General features: G+C 42.9%; 1 protein-coding gene across 4 annotated transcripts in view; it reads right to left on the minus strand.

Annotated features, from left to right (window-relative positions):
* HGF (hepatocyte growth factor) overlaps positions 1–21,532 on the minus strand; it is a 475,310-nt gene that overhangs the window by 37,330 nt on the left and 416,448 nt on the right. For all 4 annotated transcript variants that reach the window (XM_085652885.1, XM_085652884.1, XM_085652887.1 and 1 more), the window contains 2 exons: positions 14,672–14,778; positions 4,900–5,045 (listed from right to left, as the gene is read on the minus strand). In XM_085652885.1, the coding sequence (XP_085509011.1) occupies positions 4,900–5,045; positions 14,672–14,778 (253 nt within the window). The remainder of the gene's footprint in view (positions 1–4,899; positions 5,046–14,671; positions 14,779–21,532) is intronic.

A 21,532-nucleotide genomic window follows, 5' to 3' on the forward strand; every position in this document is an offset into this window, starting at 1 on the left:
AACTCCATGGGGTGATGGGTGTGGGACATTTGCTAGGATGATAGTGTTGGGGGTGGCCTCCAGGGGCAGGTTCAGTCTAGTCCCTTCCTTGTCTATGCACGCTGCCGTAGGGATAGTCATGTATGGACTTGATCTGGCTTCGGTTGTTACACCAATATGGTTTAGGGTAGTATCACATTTATTACCGACCAGTGTTTTAAATAGGCCCAGGGTATTTTCAGGCAGGGCGGGTGGTACAGTCTTTACCGTTCCTGCTGGGGGTTGTACAGTATTAGTCGGGGGTTCTTGGGACATGCACCATGGCTGTTACTTAGTAAAACCTTGATAGCTGATACCCTTATCAACAGTTTCTCCAGGGTTTCTGTAACTATTTTTTTTTCATTTTCCAGTCTGAGGTGAATGTTTTCATAGTCCTCCTTATGATTATTTCTACAGGCAGTGGAAGCTAGGGTCCCTGAACCCCCCTTGGCAGATTTTAATCTGTTATTACTTTTTTTACCTGCTATTTTAAGGATAATTGGGGATGTATCTAGATCCAGGGCCACTGCTGTTGGATCTGGGTTCCTTGGATGCTTTGGGGGAGGTTCGATCTTGCGTCCCAGGTCAGATATGTTTATAGGATCGGACAAATCCTGCATGCACCTGTTTACCTTCACTTTGGTGGGAATATGTCCTGCTTTTGAAAGGCAACGATTCGTATTGTCGGAGGTAATAACCCCCGTGAATTCCTCACATGTCCTGGTGCCCTGGTTTAATGTTACTTCAACTGTTTGTATTTGTTTCTCAATTGTCCCAATATCCCCAGATAGATATCTCATGAGCAAGTTCCAAAGCCCCCCCTCCCACCCTGGATGTGTGTTCAGCTTTTCTTTTTCCCATTTCTCCTTCCCCCCTCAGCCCAGCCTGCTCTGCATGTGCCCCTGCTTCAGTATGGCCTGTGTCCTCGAGTTATTTGGTGGCAAGAAATATGCTTACAACAATGTATGAAATATAATGCAGATCAAAATAACTCCTCTTCAGCCACACGAAATAGGAGGTGAGTTTATAAGTCACAGAGTACATACGTGTCAATAAAGTTCAAAGGTAATCGTACAGTAGTACGATAGCTGCACAAGTTTTCCCCAGGCCCTCAAAGCTTTTGGAGTTTGTTTAGGCAGGGTGGAAGCCCACTGGACTAACAGCAAGTGATAATCAGGACTCCGGTTGTAGAGTCCACTGGGTAGAAGTCAATAAGGTGGCCCAGCCCAGCCTCAGTCGGTCTAGGACGGGATAAGACGGGCCCGTCTTGGCCCCATCTTGGCCCAGGCCGAGCCTGGGCACGCCCCGCGAGCGTCCCGTGCTGCGGGAGGCGTTTTCGTCTTTTGTAGGCAGCAGCACTTGCTCCCAGGTGCTGCGTTCAGGTGCTACTCCCTCGGTAGCCATATCCAGGGAGCCGGTGCAAAGTACCGCACGCAGGTAGCTGGCAAACCAGGGCAAGAAGGTAAAAAACAAAGCTAATTTTAAAAAGTAAAAAGAAGTTGGTTCCGATGCCCGCCCCGCACTGCGGGAGGCGTTATCGTCTTTTGTAGGTAGCAGCACTCACTCCCAGATGCTGCGTTCATGTGCCCCTCCCTCGGTAGCCAGATCCAGGGAACCGGTGCAAAGTACCGCAAGCAGATAGCCTGGCAAACCAGGGCGAGAAGGTAAAAAACACGGCTGATTTTAACAAGTAAAAAGAAGTTGATCCGATGCATGTCCCGCACTGCGGGAGACGGTATTGTCTTTTGTAGGCAGCAGTACTCGCTCCCAGGTGCGGCGTTCAGGTACCCCTCCCTCTGTAGCCAAATCCAGGGAGCCGGTGCAAAGTGCCGCAAGCAGGTATCTGGCAAACCAGGGTGAGAAGGTAAAAAACAAAGCTGATTTTAAAAAGTAAAAAGAAGTTGATCCGATACCCATCCAGCACTGCAGGAGGCATTATCGTCTTTTGTAGGAAGCAGCACTCGCTCCCAGGTGCTGCGTTCAGGTGCCCCTCCCTCGGTAGCCAGATCCAGGGAGCTGGTGCAAAGTACCGCAAGCACGTAGCTGGCAAACCAGGGCGAGAAGTTAAAAAACAAAGCTGATTTTAAAAAGTAAAAAGAAGTTGATCTGATGCACGTCCCGCGCTGCGGGAGGCGTTATCGTCTTTTGTAGGCAACAGCACTTGCTCCCAGGTGCTGTGTTCAGGTGCCCCTCCCTTGGTAGCCAGATCCAGGGAGCCGGTGCAAAGTACCGCAAGCCAGTAGCTGGCAAACCAGGGCGAGAAGGTAAAAAACAAAGCTGATTTTAAAAAGTAAAAAGAAGATGATCCGATGCGTGTCACAAGTCAGGTTTCCATGAAAAACTTAAACACCTTAATTAGCAGTTTTTATAAGATATCAATAAGAGACTTGGAAAATGAGTCTGCGAACCTGACGGGTCCTAGGGCTGTATTATTTAGGAGCAATTTATTACTATTCTAAACTCCATTCCTGCAATCATCTCTTTCAATCTCTCAAATTCTTTCAGGGGTATAATAGGAAACCTTATTCCCTCTAGATAGTGGTTGTGGAAGTTTAGGGTCATAAAATTCGGAAGTATAAATATGTGTGTAGTTTTAGAGAAAAGCTTCCATTATTCCCTGGTCTGTGCATTCGACAAAACACTCTTTGTGGCAGACTTATGTTCCCTGGCGCATCCCTGCAAATCAGCATGGATGCGCCAGGGAAGATGCGTCACGCAAGTTTACCCCTGCGCCACCGCAGATGCGCCGCATTTACAATGCGGTGCATCGTGGCGCAAGGACAAGCAGATGAGTGACGTATATGCCGGCGTAAGGTTGGCGCAGTGCTGAAGTTGTGTCGCAAGCGCGACGCAACTCCAGCACTGTTCCAACCTACCCTATCCCTAACATGGTGCGTCAAGCCTTACGCCTGCTTCAAGCAGGCGCAGGGTTTTGACGCATCAGCATTGGGAAAGTGACTCAGTGAAATCTTATAGACGCAGGTTTCACGTGGCGCAGGGCTTTACACCGTGACGCATTTCCATAGATGTGTCACGATGTAAATCGGGCGCAACGTGGTGCAGGGTTTACGCCGCCGCTGCGTCACAAAAGTGACGCAACGGTGGCGTAAAAGGGGCGCAAGTCCCACATAAATCTGCCCCTATATGTGTTCCTTGAGACAAATGCTCTGCGTTCCGATTTTAGCTGTATTATTTCTGTTTAAATGTCTGCTCTTTTCACTCTTGTCAGTCTCAGGAATGTGGAGGTATGTAAAATCAATTCACCCCTATCATCTAGCAGCATATCAAATCATGGCACCTGAAAATGTGAGTCAGTTTTTATTGTGTTATGTTTTCAACTTTTGAAATTATTTTAGTACTTCTAAATGCTTTACCCATGTTCTTAAGTTACAGTTGCTCTGTCCCATATCTACCAGGGGTTGAACTCAGGTTTAAATTACTAAAATATTTACAGGACCTAACAAGACAGTATTACTGATGTGAACTACCATTTACCCCAACTAACAATCCACGTTCTCATGGTTGGTAGTTCTACACTAGTTTATTTCTGATTTGTCCCATTTGTGTGAACTTTTTGCTGCAGTCACCTCCTGTTGGCCTATCCTGTCATCTACTTCTTGGAGTGAATAGTGAGTCCTCCAGAGATTTGGTGAATTCTCGCCTGAGTTAAGTCATTTCCCTTTTGAATTTAGTCATTAATATTTGAAATTCTACTTTGATAGATCTAAAGATGGGATGGGTCAGATGTGTTTTCCATCATTGTTGCTGTCAATTTAGTGGAGAAGACAGCTCTCACTTGCAATTTCAAGGCTGTAATAATTCCTTGATGTTGAGGCCTTTCGCTGGGCCATATGCCATCGAAATGTTTCCCCTTTTACCTTATCTTTGATGTTTCAATAGTCAATGACTTAAATAAGCACTCTAAACCAGGTTGCAATAGTGCAGTTTTTGTCAGTGATGTTCCAATACTGATCATTTCACAGGGGTTCTACTCACTTTTCACATCTCATTCATATTCTCCATTTGTTGTGCATTTTTATGTAGTATTATATTTAGATATTGGTTGAGTGAACATGTATGCACTGATTCCTCCCTATAGACCATTTTATTCCTTCTTTCTGTTATTATAGGGTTTTTCTTCTGTTTTTATGGACCCCGCTGCTGTCTGTCTAAGTTCCACACTTATTAATCACCTTTTATTCAGGCTGGTGTGGGTTCAGGGATGGAGCAGGCCAACTTCCATTCTCTGTTGTTCAGTCTCCACAACATTTCCAGGCCAATCGCATACCCATGACCTCCACCTTCAGTCCAACTTCCAGATGGGAGATCCTTGCTCTTACAGTCCTGGCAGGCAGGTCCAGGATGCTCACCTCTTTGGTTTGGATGCTCTCACAGCAGGTCGGCCATGTCAGTTCAAGGACTTGCTTTTTTCAGGCGGCCATCTTTGATTTCCTAACCTGAATGGGGGGTGGTCGTCATTATTTGTTGTGGATATCAAGCAAATTCCCCTAATCACATCTTGATTTCAACTATCACTTGGAGCACCTTCCATCATTGCTTAAGTGAAGTAATTATTAAAATGTTTTGTGGCTATATAAATGGATTTTGGCCTGAGGGAGACCCTGCCATAGCGGGAACTCAGCAAGGACATGTCTACATGGGTCCTTGTAATAGCCCTGCTATAGTGGACAGCGAACATTAACAGCTGTGCAAGTATTTCACATCAACATGAACCATCGGGCAAAGTGTACCATTATTTGAAAACATTATTTAAACTATTACATATTTTTTGTTTTGTTTTAGTTTTTGGCTCCAACAGAAGTAGAACACTTTAAATTAAATAGTAGAGGAAAAATACACAATAATAAATGCTATTTTTACCTCACATGGTCCAGTATTGGCATTGATGCTCTTTGCACATATTTCGGATTCATTCACAGTAATCTTCCCTTTAAGTTCTTCATTACACTTCTCAGTCCCTACTATCTGCAAGTGTGCCTCTCGGAGCAGTCCATCATAGTTATTTGCTGAAGCAGAATGTAAATAATTTCATACATTATTCCATATTCAAAACAGATTTAAATGTATATGTATACACATCCAAATTCCACACCATACTCTTTTTTTTCCCTGGGCTGCATTATTTAGCATGGTATGCAAAGGGGACAACATCTTCGTTTTTATATTGAATTGTTGGGGTCATTGCAATAGATATAAAATTGTAACCCTTAAAAGTGGATCTAAGAGTCTAGTAGTTGCACTTAAACATTGAAATGATTGGGTGATAAGGAAGAGCATTGTAGAACTCTTCAATTGATGTTGATTGGTTCGGAGAGAGAAGCTGCTAAGAGAAGTGCTAAACCAGTACAGAACGAATCATGAAAAGCCAATATCTGTCATTCTCTCAAGACGTATGACATGGTCCACAGTGTCAAACACTGCTGATAGGTCATATAACACCAGCAGGCTAACACTGTCGACATGTGCAGCTTTTATCAAATCAGAATTAGCTCATTTCCACAACCCGGTCTGCAACCAAGCCGACCATAGTTCAGAATGCTGTTCATCTCTATGAGGCTGCATGGTTGTACTGCCAATGTTTTAGAACTTTCCCCGCTTGTGGAAGCATTTTATTGAGAAGCTAGAATCTAACTAGCTTTTTCTAACAGGGGCCTTCCGCAACCCTTCCTTGAGTTGGTCATCTTTGATGCCATTTGATAGAAAGACGTTAGTCAGGGTTGTGATTGAGCTGGTGAAAGTTTTTAATTGGGAAGGGATCTGCTGGGGATCATGATTTGCAGGAGAGCCTCATACTCTTTAGGGGGAGTGAGCAGATCAAACTGTTGCCATGGTGTGGCAGTAAAGAGGAAAGTATGGAGAATTAGAGTGCTACAAGGCAATGGAGTTACTGAAACTATATATTGTATACAGATAAGAGTGCCACAGGGTTTTGCATAGATCTTCGAAAGCTATGGAGGTTGTGATTGAGACGTCATATGGAGTTTTGTCTGTTAATTCATTAATCATTTTAAAGCTCCCAGAAGTCTTTTGGAGTAGAAATTGTGTTTTATAATCAATCCATGTCCTGCTGATCATTAGAATGTAGAACAGGTAATTGGCTATGTGTTCTTTTCTGTTGCTACAATCTTTCAGCCCCTCTTCCTTTATACAGGAAATAACATTTATGATGAGATCAGACAAGTAATCGCTGGAGGCATTTTCATTGCCTATTCCTTCTGGATCTGTTGCCAGCTTTTGACACTGTGAACAACTCAATGCTAATCCACATTTTTCAAGGAAGAAAATACTTTCAAAGCCCAATTTCCTTTTTCACAGGAGCATTCCGAACAGTTTATTTTTCCATTTGTTCACTCAGCTTTTAGACCACTGTCTTCTGGAGTGTCTCATGAGTCCTCCCTTATCCCTACACTCTTCCTTCTTTATGTGGCACCACTACCTACCCTTATCGGGACATGTGGCCTCTGAATAAATCCCAATGTTGATGACGCTCAACTGCTTCTGCAATATATTTTGTGTTATATATCTTTTATAGCCCCCATATTTAATCTCTTTGCTCAATTGTACAGTATATTTATCAGGTGTTTTAAAAATATGGTTCTAGTTCATATATTTATATATTCATTGACTACATGTTGGTTAAGAGATGTTGACTTTAGGTTTTTACATGAACATGCAAGAACATTCTCACGCTATTTCTCTCACCATTAATCATAATCACAAGGTTTAGTTCTCTCAAAATAAGCAGCTTAGATAGTATACAATTGCTGTTCCCCAGCCTCCCTATGAGAAAAAGTGGATCATCAATAGCATATGAGAGAGCAGAGCACCATGGCTCTTTCATAACATAGTCACTCCAGGCTACCTGTGCTCTTTATCTCATTAAGTCTTTTCCCATGGAGACATAAATTAGCCGAGGGTTGCCAAGAGACCAAGAAACTGGAAGAAGATATGAAGTTCGGGTGCAAATTTGTGTTGATTCTGCCAAAATATGTAAACAATCATTATTGAAAGAACTTTGATGACTAAGTATTAGGTATGTAGGGATTCTTAAAAAATGCAACACATGTAATGTGCTGCCTGTTCACCTAATATTTACCCTCTGTGCAGAGGATCTCACTGATTGCTGCAATTATTTTATTTAATTCATTTTGGATAAGTTTTATCTTACAATAAAGTATTTCATAATATCAGTGTGGATTTATTGTGTCTGCACTTATGGTGAAAGGGTTATAGAGATACGTGGATAACCTGTCTGTTTATTCCAATCAGAACTGGTAAGTTGGTCCATACCAGTGCTTCCACAGGACCACAAAGTAGCCACATGGTTATATTTACATATTTCTTGTAAAAACAAACAGCCTGATTGGAGTTTGGTGGACAGTTTGTCTGTCATGGTGATAGAGAATATCACTCCATTGGCCTGATGGACAATTGCCACCCCCCCAATTCTACAGATGTCTTCCAGCACCATAGACATCTCTTAACATTGGCAGGAACTACCGTCACAGCAGTTCCTGTCAATGTTTTTAAAGTTTGAAGGACAGTTCTGTCAAACAGGATGACCATCCCTCCTCCATTTACATATTTTTACTTTTTTCAAAAACAAACTTCCAAAGTTTTTGAAAAACGTAAAACTAATGAACCACAAACCATGAGAGTTTTCTCTCATGGTGAGCAGATAGTTTTTTCATTTTACTGACTCTCACCATCACATTTTACCAGACAGCGATAGACATAAAAATAATGGCCGTTCTCCTCACTATGCAACTTTAAATTGAGCGGACACTCAACTGACTAACCTTTAAAGGCCAGTAGTCTGTCAGGCTGTTAGAGGAGTATGTTGGCAAATGAGCCTTTCCAAGGGAGTGCCCATTCCATCAAATGCTGAATCACCCTGTAACTCTTTTTTGGATGTAAATGATGCAAGTGACTTTCAGCCCTGCTTGGACTCCGGTGCCAGTTGAGTTGCTTCCAGCAAACGGAAGCTTAACTAAAAATTGAGGTTCTGGTATTTATCATTTCTCGATCAGTTTGGACAATGGCATTGTGGCAAAAACCGGTTGAATCTCTACTTGTTTCAGTCGAGACAGCCTGAACCATGGTCTTTATGTTTTTGATGCAGCCCGTTTTTTGATCTGAAAAGAACACAGTGTGTTCATTTGGTTTCTTCCATCAAAACCCTGACAACATTCTGCTGTTCCTTGACTCTGCAGGTTGCCATGATTTTTTAATGTCTAGAATATGAAAACATCCTTGGTTTGGGCCTTCCTCAATACTGATGAATTGACACCATGTCATACAGAACATGGATGCTCTATTTTTTTACTTGGCCTATACTAATGAGAGAATCTCTGCTCACTGTATACAAATCCCATTGGTTAATAGTTACTAAAAGGAATCAATTTAAGAATATTAGCATATTCCAGGCAACTATTGAACTTAGTTCCCAGTATCTTTACAGGCGATTTACATCTTACTTTTCTGTCAACACTGTTTTCCACCACACAGGTGATATTAAACGTTTCTCCTATTAAGTGGGTTCACCATCAAGACTACAATGTTTCTGCATGGTACCAGTTGCTCAGGGTTTTAATCACACAAAACTCCATAAAGGAATATAAACAGTTTTTCTCACTTTAACATTACCAGCAGATTTTTTGTCTTGTGCATGGACACTATTTTAGTGACTGAGTGCTGTACAGGGTCGTATTATGCATTTTCATTGTTTGCGCCGGTTGCACCTTTTAAAAGGTGTGCTGGGTGCAACCTGTGAAAATGCACCCTATTACTATGAATGTATGTACTGCCCCAGGGCAGCCGTGAACTCGTGCTGCCCTGGGGCAGTACGTTCATGTGCCGCTGTGTGTTTTCACAGTGCAGGCGGCAACCCACCTGCACTTTTGAAGGGGATTAAAGATCTCCTTGCAGGTGGGTACAGTCACAGGACCCCCTTTCCTCCCTCCAGAGGGATGATCTCAGAGGGGAGCACTAAAAGTGCGCCACCTACAAGGTACCACACAGTGAGTGCGCCCCTGAGACCTTCTTTGTCTTTTCACCCGCGGTTGTAATATGGCGAGGGCACAGAGGCGAAGGAATTCTCTTATTTTCATTAGACACACCCCTATGCAAATGAGTGAACACCCCTAGAAGGTAGCACTGGCACTTTAGGAATTACTGAAAGGGACGGACAAGCATCTGCAACCCCTTCTGTAATACCAATGAGCCCCGGGGCATGCAAAGCAGGAGCAAACACCCGTTGCACCTACGGGACATGCTGTGATACTGCCCCAAACCCTCTAATCAATCAATTTATTAGTGATGTGTTGCATAACTCCCATCATTAAGGGTTGGTGTCAAATAAAGAGACTGAAACCACACTCCAAAAACTTTAATTAGGGTCAATATGGTGCAGTCTTACAATATGAATTTTCAGCAACCTATTGCTTAGTACATCATAGTATTTATATTGATAGTTAGGGAGAGTGGATGGCAATTTATGAAACTGTTGAATGACATTTTTTCTTAATTATAGGCGACAAACAAGAACAGTGGCATTTGAATTGTTTGAGGTTTTTGGAATGTGCTCCTCTAGATTATTGCTTTTAACAGTTTTATGTTAGTTTTCCTTAGGGACAGCAAAGTATCAACTTTGAATATAAAGAGCCTGAGCATAATAATTAGCTTCCGTCTCCAAATAAACATAGAGGTCAATGATACCAAATTTTCAATGCTCTTGCTCTACTTACAAAATACTGATTGAGCTTGAAAAGAAGTTTTTATGGTACACTTAGACTGTCACAGTGAATGATACTTTGGTCTTCCCCCAAACTTCATAGAACACATGGAATTAGTATATAAGCAAGTAGACTCCAGAGGTGAACTAGAAGGCTTGTGCTTGTGATTTCTGCAGGAGATGGTTACTTACAATTCAGAAAAAATATGATTGCCATCATAAACACAATATTTCAATCCAACTGACTAACACATGTCGGTCTGTCTTTCGGAGTTTAGGGACAAAAGGTCTGAAAAACTCAAAACTCAATATTGAAATTGTCAGTAATTTAGCAACACCAGGTGGAAATTCTCCAAATATTCCAGGTGGATTATGACCTAAAGCATATAATCCAGCTTCTGGAGCCTGAGTAAAAGGACAATTATATGTCATACTTTACTGGTTTTATTACTGATTATCATTGTACTTCTTCTTGCTATTATTGTTATTATTACATGTATTCATCTCACTGATATTCAATAAGGGTGTCCTGGCTCTAAAAAGGGATTTGTCACCATAATAAGAGGCAGTAGTTGGTGCGTCTGACCTGCCTTTTGAGTTTGAACGCAAGGTAGGCTGGTACACCAGTGTGAAGGACTTTGTGAGTGAGACATGCAGTTCTGAAGGTGCAATGAGCTACAATTGGGAGCCAATTTAAATCTTTCAGGGAGGGGGAGATGTGATCATATATTTTGATTCCAGTGACCATCCTGGTGGCTGCATTTAGAGTGGTTCTTAGGGGTGCTAAGTGGGATTTTGCAGTGCCTGCGATGATGGCATTCCCATAGTCCAGTCTGGACAGAACCAGAGCTTGCATGGCAGATTTAAGATCATTCGGAGAAAGGAAGGGTTTGAATTTGTTCAGAAATGTTAGGTTGTAGAAGGCGCTTTTCGCAATATTCTTTATATATTAGCTCATTTTGAATCATGGCTCAAGTGTGATTCCCAGAGATTTGGCAGAGTCAGCAAGGGTTAGATTGCAATTATAACATCAATGGAATGTAGCCCCTCTTCGATCTGTGTGAGGTCTGTCCATTGTTGGATATGAGAAGGATTCCTATCTTATCTTGGTTGAGTTTCAAGTGTTTGTGAGATGACCAGTGTTGGACTTCTCTGAGGGGGGCATTTATCTAGGGTACTTCCTCTAGTGAGGATATTTCCAGGTGCAGCTGGGTGTCGTCAGCATTGAGGTGGAAAGAGGTGCTTTCATTATTTGAGTAAGAAAGTGAGGGGCTCCACTTAGATATAGAAAAGTGTATGAGAGAGTACTGTGCCTAGGGGGACACCCCGGGTTATGGCAGCTATACATGAAGTTGAATCATTTATTTTTATTTGTTGAGAGCAATTTTGTAGAAATTATGTGAACCATCTTGAAGGGAGTCCAAAAGAGTTTGTAGTCGACCATGTTGAAGGCTGCCAATAGGTCTAGGAGTTTGAGCAGGCAACATCTGTCTGCATCCAGGCATTTGTGTAGGTCATCTATTATATTCAGAATAGCTGTTTCCATGCTGCATCCTTTTCTGAAGCCCGATCGATGAGTCTCCAGGAGATTGTTGCAGTCGATGCGTTGGTCGAGTTCTAAGAGAACACATCTCTTAAGAAATTTGACTATGAAGGGAAGGTTGGAGACAGGTCTGAAGTTGTTGAGGTCATTCAGGTCAGCGCACATTTTTTTAGCAGTAGTGTGACATGACCACGTTTGAGGCAGTCTGGCTTACTCTAGTCCTCAGGGAGCTGTTTATTATCTTAGTGCAGAGAGGGATTATGGCGCAATTGAGATTTTACATCAGGGGGGCTCAAAGGAGGTCTGTGAGGTGGGGGGGGGACTTGGACATAGCAATCAGTTCAGGGATGCATGCCTCTGAGAGTGGGTTGAACACCTCCCTGCTCCTGGGAGTTGTGCGGGACCCTTGGATTTGGTTTTACCTGGTGATGTCTGGTACAGATCCTGTTGCTTGTGTGACCGAGGAGTTGATTCCCTCCATTCTGGGAGGTGAGTTTCCTTTGGCTGTCTGGGTGTGGCCATCAAGGGAGAGCTCAATCTTAGTAATTTTCTCATTTAAAAAATTAGCAAATTTTTTACACCTTCTTTGGAGATCTGAAGGTGTTTTTGGCTGGCTTGGAGGTTTGTTGTTTGATGATATTGAAAAGCTATCTAAAGCGCTTTTTTGGCATTGTCTAGTGAGTTGCAGAAGAAGGCAGCTTTTTCTTTCATGATGTGTTTTTTTTTAAATTTCCTGGGTTCTCATCTGAGCTGGTTAAGGTGGGCTGTTGATGGACTTATCTCCCAAAGTCTTTCTGCAGCTCTAAGTTGCCTTCTTTCAATGTTGAGGACTTTGTTAAGCCAGGATCTCAAGGGGGTGTTTCAACCCTGTTTAGTTTCAGAGGGACTACTTGGTCTAGGACGGCTGTCATCATTGAGTTGTAGTGGGCTGTAAGTCATCTGATGTGGGAGGAAGTAGTGACACCATTCTTTCTTCGTGAACAGCTAGGGGAATTTGCCTTAGGTTTCTCACCCATTGAAGGGTTTCCTGTGTATGGGTCGAGTGTGGTTTCACTTGGTTGATGTGGAACAGAATGATGTAGTGATCTGACCAGTCAACAGAGAGGATGGATAATGTTAGCACTGAGTGAAAGACTTATTAAGGATTGGATAAGAGTATTGTTCTAAATATTACAATGAAGGTTGAGGTCACCTAGGTTAATGTTGTTGGTGTGCGAGAATGAGTAGTATGTCATCAGGTATGATAGGTGTTCACCAAAGGAAAGTATGAGTAGACAATTCGTTGTTTTGTTCTCTTTCATCATATTGGTGGTGCTGAGATATTCAAATGTGTTGTAGGTGAAGATGCCTGTTCAGCCATGGAGATGCTGTTCTTGTGAACTATGAAAATGCCTCCACCGCAGCAGTCCTTTCTGTCTTTCTTGATGATTGAAAATCCAGGGTGTACTAAAGTTTCAATGATTGGGTAGGAAGATTCATTAAGCCATGTTTCTGTGATATCAGTGTTGTGGTTCAGGATGGCTTCCGCCAGTTTTGTTGGGTGATTGGTTGCAGATATGTAGTTTATGAGAATGCAGTTGGTATTACTGCTGTTACTGTGTTTCTGAGGGGGGATGCCAAGAAGATATTGATGTGGTCTTCTGGTAACCTGTCCATTCTCAGTGGGATGGGGTCTCGCTCAAATCCAGTGACAACCTGGGTCTTAGAGGTGGGGTTGTTGTCTCTGTTTGGTGACAGGTCATATAATTTGGCTAGATCCATCGTCTCACTCGTAGACATCATGGCACCCATTGTTTTTGACCTCTGAGCTTTGTGATGCAAGTAAGGGGGAGATGTGGGAGTTGAGAAGACTCAGGATACATATTGAGGTTCATTGGGTTTTTGTTTATACCTTGTATTACTTTCTCTAGATGGCTTTCATGAGAGTTACTCGCCCATTCGGATTAATCGTGGACACGTGGTTCATTGAGGTAGGAGTGGGGGTTTAGCTGCAGATTTTCAAGTATGAGGCAAACCAAAGTCAGAGAATGTGTGTCATTACGAGTGCGATTGGAGATGCCACTTGTTACTTTGCTGTTAGTGATGGGTATAGTGGACAAGTAGTGTGGGCACCATCGTATTGTTACTGTGCTGGGCCTGGCTGAATATTCTTTAGAGTGCAAACTAGGAGAAGTTGTGTGGTCCAGTGAGTTAGAGGTACCCGGGTCAGTAAGGTAGGAGGCGAGGACATTATGTGTGGTGGAGGAGGGGGTAGATTTAGAGTTTGTAGTGTGACTCGTGAGCTTTTCTCACTGTGTTGGCTCAGGGAGAGGTATTTGAGTGAATGAGGATAGTGTTCTGTAGTGTAGGGAATATGGATTCAAAGGAAGGTAGGTTGGCATCAGTGGCTTGTATCACAACTGTTCAATTGTTGTAGATAGTTGTAGGGGAATTGCCTGTGAACATAAGTGAGTTAGAAATTGTCAGTTTGCAGCCATATGGAATGCAGGAGGTTTGGGTTATATGAAGGTAGTTTGTTAGGATTGTATTCCATTTTGCAGGTCAGGTAGTGTAGAAGATGAGATCAGTTCTCCTTTGGGGGCCTTTTAATAGATATCAGCAATACATGTTTTGGTGTGTTCTTTAATCAGCCTGTATTTGAAGTTTTTAGCTACAGTAGCTAAAAGGTTCGAGGGGAGAGTGATGGAGAAAGAGTTCAGAACATGAGTTTCATGACTTTGGGTAGCGAGGGTGTGAGGGGTGTTGTGGAGGCCTGCATCATATTATTCCCTATAGGGTAGGCCAAAGGTCATTTATGTGTGTTATCAAGCAAATTCCATATGGGAGATATAACTGTCAATTCATCAGGGTTTGGAGAAGTAGATCGGAACTGAGCCAAGAGATGATTAATGCTTAAAGTATAGTTTTGCTGATATTCTAAGGGAACCAAACATAGGTTTCCTAACATTCTCATGCAGCAACGTAGGTTGTTTCTATCTGAGAGGCCTGCAAGCACATGGTTAAATCATTGTCAATTATCACACCATGGTTTAGAACAGATTTAGAAAGAGTGAAAGTATCTCCCAAAATTTTCAGCCACCATAACTGGAACCAACGCTCACAAAACAAGGGCAGCAAAATCTGTTTTGAGTTTCTGACAAATTTGATTAGATGGGCACAGTAATTTGAGTATTGTCTGAGTCCTTTATTTATTATTACTATATTATTTCCAGTAAGTTTATTGATTACCATTACTATGTACCTTGATTATTATATGTATCCACTGGTACTCATTCACAGAGTCAAAAATGTAACTCGAACAGATATATTTTTATTCTGAACATGCATTCTCATTTGATATTAAATTGTTCTCTTACTTCCGGTGTGTCCCCATCCATAGATAGTACAAGCCGTCTTCTCAGGAATAGTGCATCCATAATATGGTAGCTTTATATAGTTGACAAAGTTACTCAGTATTGCTGGCCTGTTAAATTGAAATAAACAGAAATGGATGTTGCTCATAGTTCATCACAAGTGTAACTGCAAATAACTCTTCAAAGTATTAGATCCATTAAATATCTAAGACAAATGAATTCTAAGAAACACTTAACAACCATCACAAGACTGACAGGTAAATTCAAGTTTACATTGTAGCACGGTAGAACATCTTTTGCTTTGTGGATTCTTGATGCAATAGGAAAAAACAGACCTGTAAAAATGAGGATGGAAAATTCTTACATAAGGATTGGTACCAAAAGGTCAATAAGAGCTGACCAGGGTGAGCCAAAATGGCTGAAGTTCAGTGTTAGCATTCTTTGAGACCAAACACAATCCTAACTGATTATGTACAAATGTACTGTCTGCTGTTGTACTGCACTGTACTTTACTTTAATGTACACTGTTTGCTCACAACGAGGGGTGGACATGTGGTGGGGTTGTTCAGCCATGGCTATTTGTATCCTGGGTTCCCTGGGAAGCTGACACCAGAACAGAGGCTTTGGGGTGCGGATAAGTGATAAAACAGTGACTGACTGTGAGGAACAGTGGTCTGAGCATCTCACCCAGCCCACTCGTTGGTATTGGGAGGTAAGGTGAAAGAGTCTAGTACTAATGTGATGAGAATGACGTGGACCGGTAGTTGCATTCCGGCCATCAAGGGCACTGAAAGGGCAGCAGTTCTCCCTCCTTTCCAGCAACTGTAGAGGGTGGGGAAGGGGGAAAGGCCAATGGGCTCTAAGGCTGCACAGCCTTACCAGGTGCCTGAGGTGACATGGAGCCAGAGACATGGCTAGGTGAAGTCTGGACTTTGACGGTATGCGTAGATACGCTATCTAGAGCATTTGTGGGTACCAGGCAGATGAAACCTGATATCACTGGTAGAATTGTGGTTCCAGCTCCCCTTGCTGATCGTGAAGACTGAGGACTAAAGTTTTTATGGGCCTTCACATCTGCAACCATGGTGCTCCTGAGGGCACCACTTGAACATAAAAGCCATACTGCTCATGCGATACAGTGCAGTATTTGCTGCAGGCACTCCAATTGACCAGCCACTCTGGCTCCTGGGGCTAAGTTGAAATGGTTGGCCCATCAAGCATAGCCACTCTGCAGAAGGAATTAGCTTGTGCCAGGAGTGGTCTTCAAACACTGGTGATTGTCCCCTTTTAAGGACGGCCAAGGATTGGGTGGGCAGGTGCCCATGAGGTCAAAATAGGCCAGGTGGTCATGATGCCAAAATAGACTAATATGCAAGACCACCTCAGGGATCACTGCCTGCCTCTGTTGGAGGGAAGCATTGGATTTGTCCCAGACTCAGAGGACAGAGTCCCTACACTACATAGGCCGTGCAGCCCTCCTACAGACCCTCGACACTACTCAGCCAGCATCTAGCTAGTGTCAGGCGCCCATACACACAGGAATGCTGTATGTACAATCAGGAAACTGAAATAGCCCCTTAGAAGGAATGGGATGCATTCTGCAGAATCCCCAGAGACTATAGGTTATTCTAACATAGTATCATGGGTATGCTCATGGCAGACAAGAAGTAAAATTAATAAAATTACCCAACATTGCCCTTCATCACTGTAATATAAAGAGCATGTTTTGAATGTGCTTATAATGCTGAGAGGTAGACCGAGTGAACCAGAGACTTCAAGGCCCATAATGCCCTGCATCAGCAAGGTGGCCATGTTGGGAGGGGCCACTGTATAAAACCAGCCCCACCCTGCTGATCACTGCTCATTATTGTGTTTATCAGCAGAGAAACAGCTGAGCGGAGAGTGTGCCCGGTCAGCGGTATGGTAATTGTGCACCTGCAATGATACCATTAACAAAGTCTTGTGAGTTCCACTCAGGCAGATGAGTTTGTTCTAGGATGATCAGCCTTTTCCTGATGGAAGACTTTGTATATTGATATTGGCATAATGAGTAGGCTCCGCTTGTGGCAGTTTAAAAGTAAAGCTTGGAAAATAATACTAATGTGCATGTCATGGCAAGTGGGCTTTACTGTTGATAGTTAAACCCAGCTCTGGGTGCACAGAATGGCATTAGGAAGCTGACCATTATGCAGAGCTGAACTTCCGAAAGAAAGGTGCACTGGTGTGTTTGTAAGAACCAGGAACTACAAAAGAATGATGCTGTGTACTTCTGATGATACAGCCAGAGTAAAATGAGAGCCATTCCATTTTTTTTGTGAACTTTATTTAATATCGCTCAACAGGGGTAATATTGTGGCCCACTTGATATAGAAGAATACCCCTATGAAGAATAAGCAATTCCTGATCCTGACACTCCCTCCCACACCACACCTTACTAGTTAGGAGCCCAAGAAATTGGACATCCATATTTATTTCCATTACTGGTCTCCCTCTCCGCTGTTCCCTTCCTGTCCTCCCATGGCCGCACTTGATCATCTCAACTTTCTGTGCTAGAACAGCAAAAAGATGTTGGGAATATTTAGAGGTGGACTATTTTGAGCATTGCACTGATTTTGTGGAGTTTGTCTGGCTGACAAAACAAGCATTTGCACTGCAATAGGTCTCGCATTTACGTGAGTTTAAGCTATTGCCATTGTAAATGACAATGCCTTTTATTTATGTTTTAAAAATGAAAAAAAATAAAAGGCATTGTTATTTGCAATGTCAATAGCTCAAACTCACGTAAAGGCGAGACCTACTGCCCCGTTCACTCTGCACTTGGCTTTCCGGTCGGCCTCGCGTTATTTGTTGTGGTATCGCCTCCTAGCACTCAGTTGGCCGTGCCCAGTCTGTGGGGACATCAGTTCAACCTTAGAGAAGAGATGGGGAAAAGCCATGCAGAAAGGAAACCGCGGCTGACTGTTTAGAACCATTCCAGTGTGTATATTTATTTGAACTAAACCTATTGATTGGGGTTACACTATTCCTTCATGTAACCAGCCAGTGCACCACACCACACCGGTGTCCCACTGGTCAGACTTGCCAGCAGGCGGCTGTGGCCCCTGGGTAACAGTTGTGTCACCCTTCCTCCAGAGATACACAGTGTTATAGCAGAACACCAGAGCAGTTCAGTCCGCAGCAAGTTGGCGTGAAGCACAGATGCTCACGCTACTTGCAGGTTGGGTGCTGAGAGCAAGTGGAGTGATGGCTCAAGGAACCTGAATTGGGGAGCTGTCGAAGGTTAGGCGAGAGAGAGAAGTTCAGGGCTGTCAAAGTAATACTTGTCCCTGGGTGGGCAGGATGGACAACAAAGTGAAATGCATGATGGAGGGAAGGATGAAGGGGGAGAAAGAGCTATAACTTCGGCTCCAGTCAGTGTTGGTTAAATGTTATATTGCTAAGAATGAGAGTGGTGAAGCTGTGTAGGAGTGGGATATTGTTTAGATTGTAGGGAGTTAGTTGTTATTTGGTTATTGGTTAGTGGGCTGTTAAAATGTGCGGCATAGCTCAAGGATGCGAGTATTGTGAAACTGACTTGCCCCTAAATAAACGCCCATATCCAGGTGCGGCATCAGACTGTTTCCTCTCCCAATGATTGACAAACCGCGGCTCTTGAGGAAGGGCACATCCAGAACTAGCAAGAGCAGTATGGTGCCAAACACATGGCTGAAGCGTACTATAGACGTGGAGATGACGGCACTGAACAGACTGCGCGGTTGGTTAGGCAGGTGCAGTTGCGTTGACAGGTGTAAGCGCTCTTACTACCAACCCTTCAGCAGGCGGGCCCCATGCCAGTGATTTTGTGGGTCTCCTAAACCTCCTGCTGCTACTAATGCTGCGTTTCCTGATGCAGTGTACGTCTGTTTTTACATGGCTTATTTTGAAGCATGGGCATTTCTGTAACCCTTGGCCGTTGCCAGACTCTTCGTTGTAGAGGGGATGGGCAGGGGATTGTTGCATCGAACTAGACTCCTCTATTACAGGCACTGAGCAGCACTGAGATTAACAGCTCAGTCTTAATCTCTCACCCCCAGTGGGCAGCAGCAGGCCCAACCCCTGGAAAAAGTGCTTAAGCACAAGGCTTTAGGCGCAATGTTTTTTTGCTGTTCTGGTGCGTAAATCACTACTGAGTCTTCAGGTATTTTTATTCGCACCATTTAGATGCCAAAGATATCAAATTAATGGAGCATTAAATCTTGCCTGCATTTTCTGCAGTCAGCTTGGCAGCTGTTGAGCGAGGTTTGCCTCCTCCTGTAGGTGAATCTCATTTTCCTCAGATATTTGATTTTACTTTCTTACAACCTTAAGAAAAATACATCATAAACCGAAGCAGCCCATTAATTCCCATGGGCGTTCTGCTTTTCTTTTGTGAGAAAATAATGAAACTTCTAGTGGTAAAAAACCTCCCGAGGTCCTCATGTGGGGATGTATATTCGTTTATATAGGCATCGGGCTTTCACCTTAAGTGAAAGTGCGATGCATATATAAACACGCGTGTCTGGAAGAGACGCTGTGCACGAGCGTGCACGAGCGAAATTTCCAGTCCGGGTGGGCGGGGCCTAATGCCGACAGGGTCGACATCAACCCCACTTCCAGAGAAGCCGGACACAAAAGCGGCAACAATACATCTCGCCAAGGCGAAACAGCGCTTGCGCGCTGCAAAGAAGGTGAGACCTAAAAACGAGCCCACAAATGTACTCTCCTCCTAGTCTGTGCAATCTCAGCATGGCCACTTTGGATGAAGTGCAAAGGGAGTTGTCCATGGTCCAATAGGACATGGCAGCCTCTAGGGCTGAGACAGCAGTTATAAAAATATGGTTAAATGCATGGAGAAGAATCCCTTTGATGTGAGCTCAGGACATCACTGGGGGCCAAACTTGGTCTCCTGGAAGGGCAGCAACACCTGTAGTGGTTCTGCCTGTGTCCATGGAAATCCCTACTCCTATCCTGTCAGCCGCTCCAAAAAGGTGTCATGGAGACGTCAATAAAGTGCAAGTGATCCTTACTCAGGTGTTACTACGTTTCACATGTAGGCCTCAATCCTTTCCCATCGCTCGATCAGGGGTAGCATTCATGATTCCATATTTGGCAGAGGACGCTGCATAATGGGCAGTCCTTTTAGTACAAAGAGATGATCCGATAATACATAGTTGAGATTAAATTTGTTCTGAATTTGAAAAGGTTTTTGACCGTTGTGCCACTTTTTTCTTGGTGGATCATGAACTCTTGGAACTTAAGTAAGGAAATAAGGACTGGGTGGCATATCTTAATATTTTTTAATGCTTGGTAGTAGAAAATGATTAGCTTGAGGCCAAACAAGTGGCCTTGCTTTCTTCAAGGGCTGCGAGATGAGCTAATGGATGCTATTGCACAAATTGATCCGCAGCCAAAAACTTGCACTGACCATATCAATCTGATGCTTATATTGGATCATCACTTTAACGAAAGAAGATAAGAGGCGGAGAGTCAAACCACCTCAGAGATATGAAAGAAGTAAACCTTCAGCGACTAGTGCAGATACCTTCTCTGAGACCATGGAAATTGGAACGGGACCTGCTTCATAGTCTAAAGAAGAAAGAGAACAGAGACACAAAAATGATCTGTCTGTATGTGGATGATTGGACCATTTTGTAAAAGACTGTATGGTTGAGTCAAAAAGTAAGACCTTCCCATCAAAGGTAGCAGTAGTAAGGACAGAGAAACAAGCACCTACACCAATCTAAGAAGCTTAAGGGTGGCAGAAGGGAACATCTTGAGCACTTATTTTGTCCCATCTTTAAATGCCAATAATGACCCTGAAAAAGAATATTTGATATTGCATATTCAAAAACACATATAAGACAATGGTATAGCTTTAGAACCTGGATTTTGAAGTCAGCTGTAAGTTTGTAGACAACATTTTGGCTCAAAGATTGCAGTTCCCCCTTGTGAGCACAGTTAATCCTGAAACTGTGTTAGTGGTAGACATAAGTGCATTGCCTTCAGGACCTATTTGGTTTTGTACTACTGAATTAAAGCTAAAATAAGATGAAAGACACTATGAAATATTGGTATTAAATGTCATCAACGCCCCTCAAAATTGAACAATTCTTGGTATTCCGTGGGTAAAGAAATACAACCCCACCATATATTGGTCCAAAAATGCTGTGGAATTTACCTCTGTGTATTGTACAACAAATGGTGTCCTTTCAGATTTAACAGCAGTACAAGCTTTAGCATTTGTTACATGATTGTAACAGCTGCAGAGAAAGCCACCGAGCTCCCTCAACAATATCTTGAGTTCCAGGATGTATTCAGTGATCAACAAGCTGAACAGCTCCCACCCCATTGGCCTTACATGTGAAAGTATGTATGCTCTCTCAGAAGGAGAAAACAAGCATTTACACCAATACCTAGATAAATATTTGGTAAATGGTTCTATAAGATCTTCTTGATCTCCCACAGTTTTGCCAATGTTCTCTATTCCGAATTTCAATGGGGAGCTAAGAACTTGCAATGATTATCACGCTTTAAATAAGGTAACTTTTAAAAAGCGCTATCCTTTGCCATTGATACCAGTTTTGCTGGATCAAATAAAGAAGGCAGAAAATTATACCAAATTAGACTAAAAGGAATAATATCACTTGGTTTGAATGTGGTGAGGTGATGAGTGGAAGACAACCTTTCACACATGCTATGGCTTATTTGAATACAAGGTAATGTCCTTTGGATTATGCAACGCTCCTGCTGCATTTCAGATCTTCCTAAATGATGTGTTGCGAGACTTTCTAGATTCAATTGCTATCGTCTATGTAGATGATATCTTTATTTACTCTTCCATGATCT

Source organism: Triturus cristatus, chromosome 4_1 (genome assembly GCF_964204655.1).
Source record: "Triturus cristatus chromosome 4_1, aTriCri1.1, whole genome shotgun sequence".
In the NCBI taxonomy this organism is placed as follows: Eukaryota; Metazoa; Chordata; class Amphibia; order Caudata; family Salamandridae; genus Triturus; species Triturus cristatus.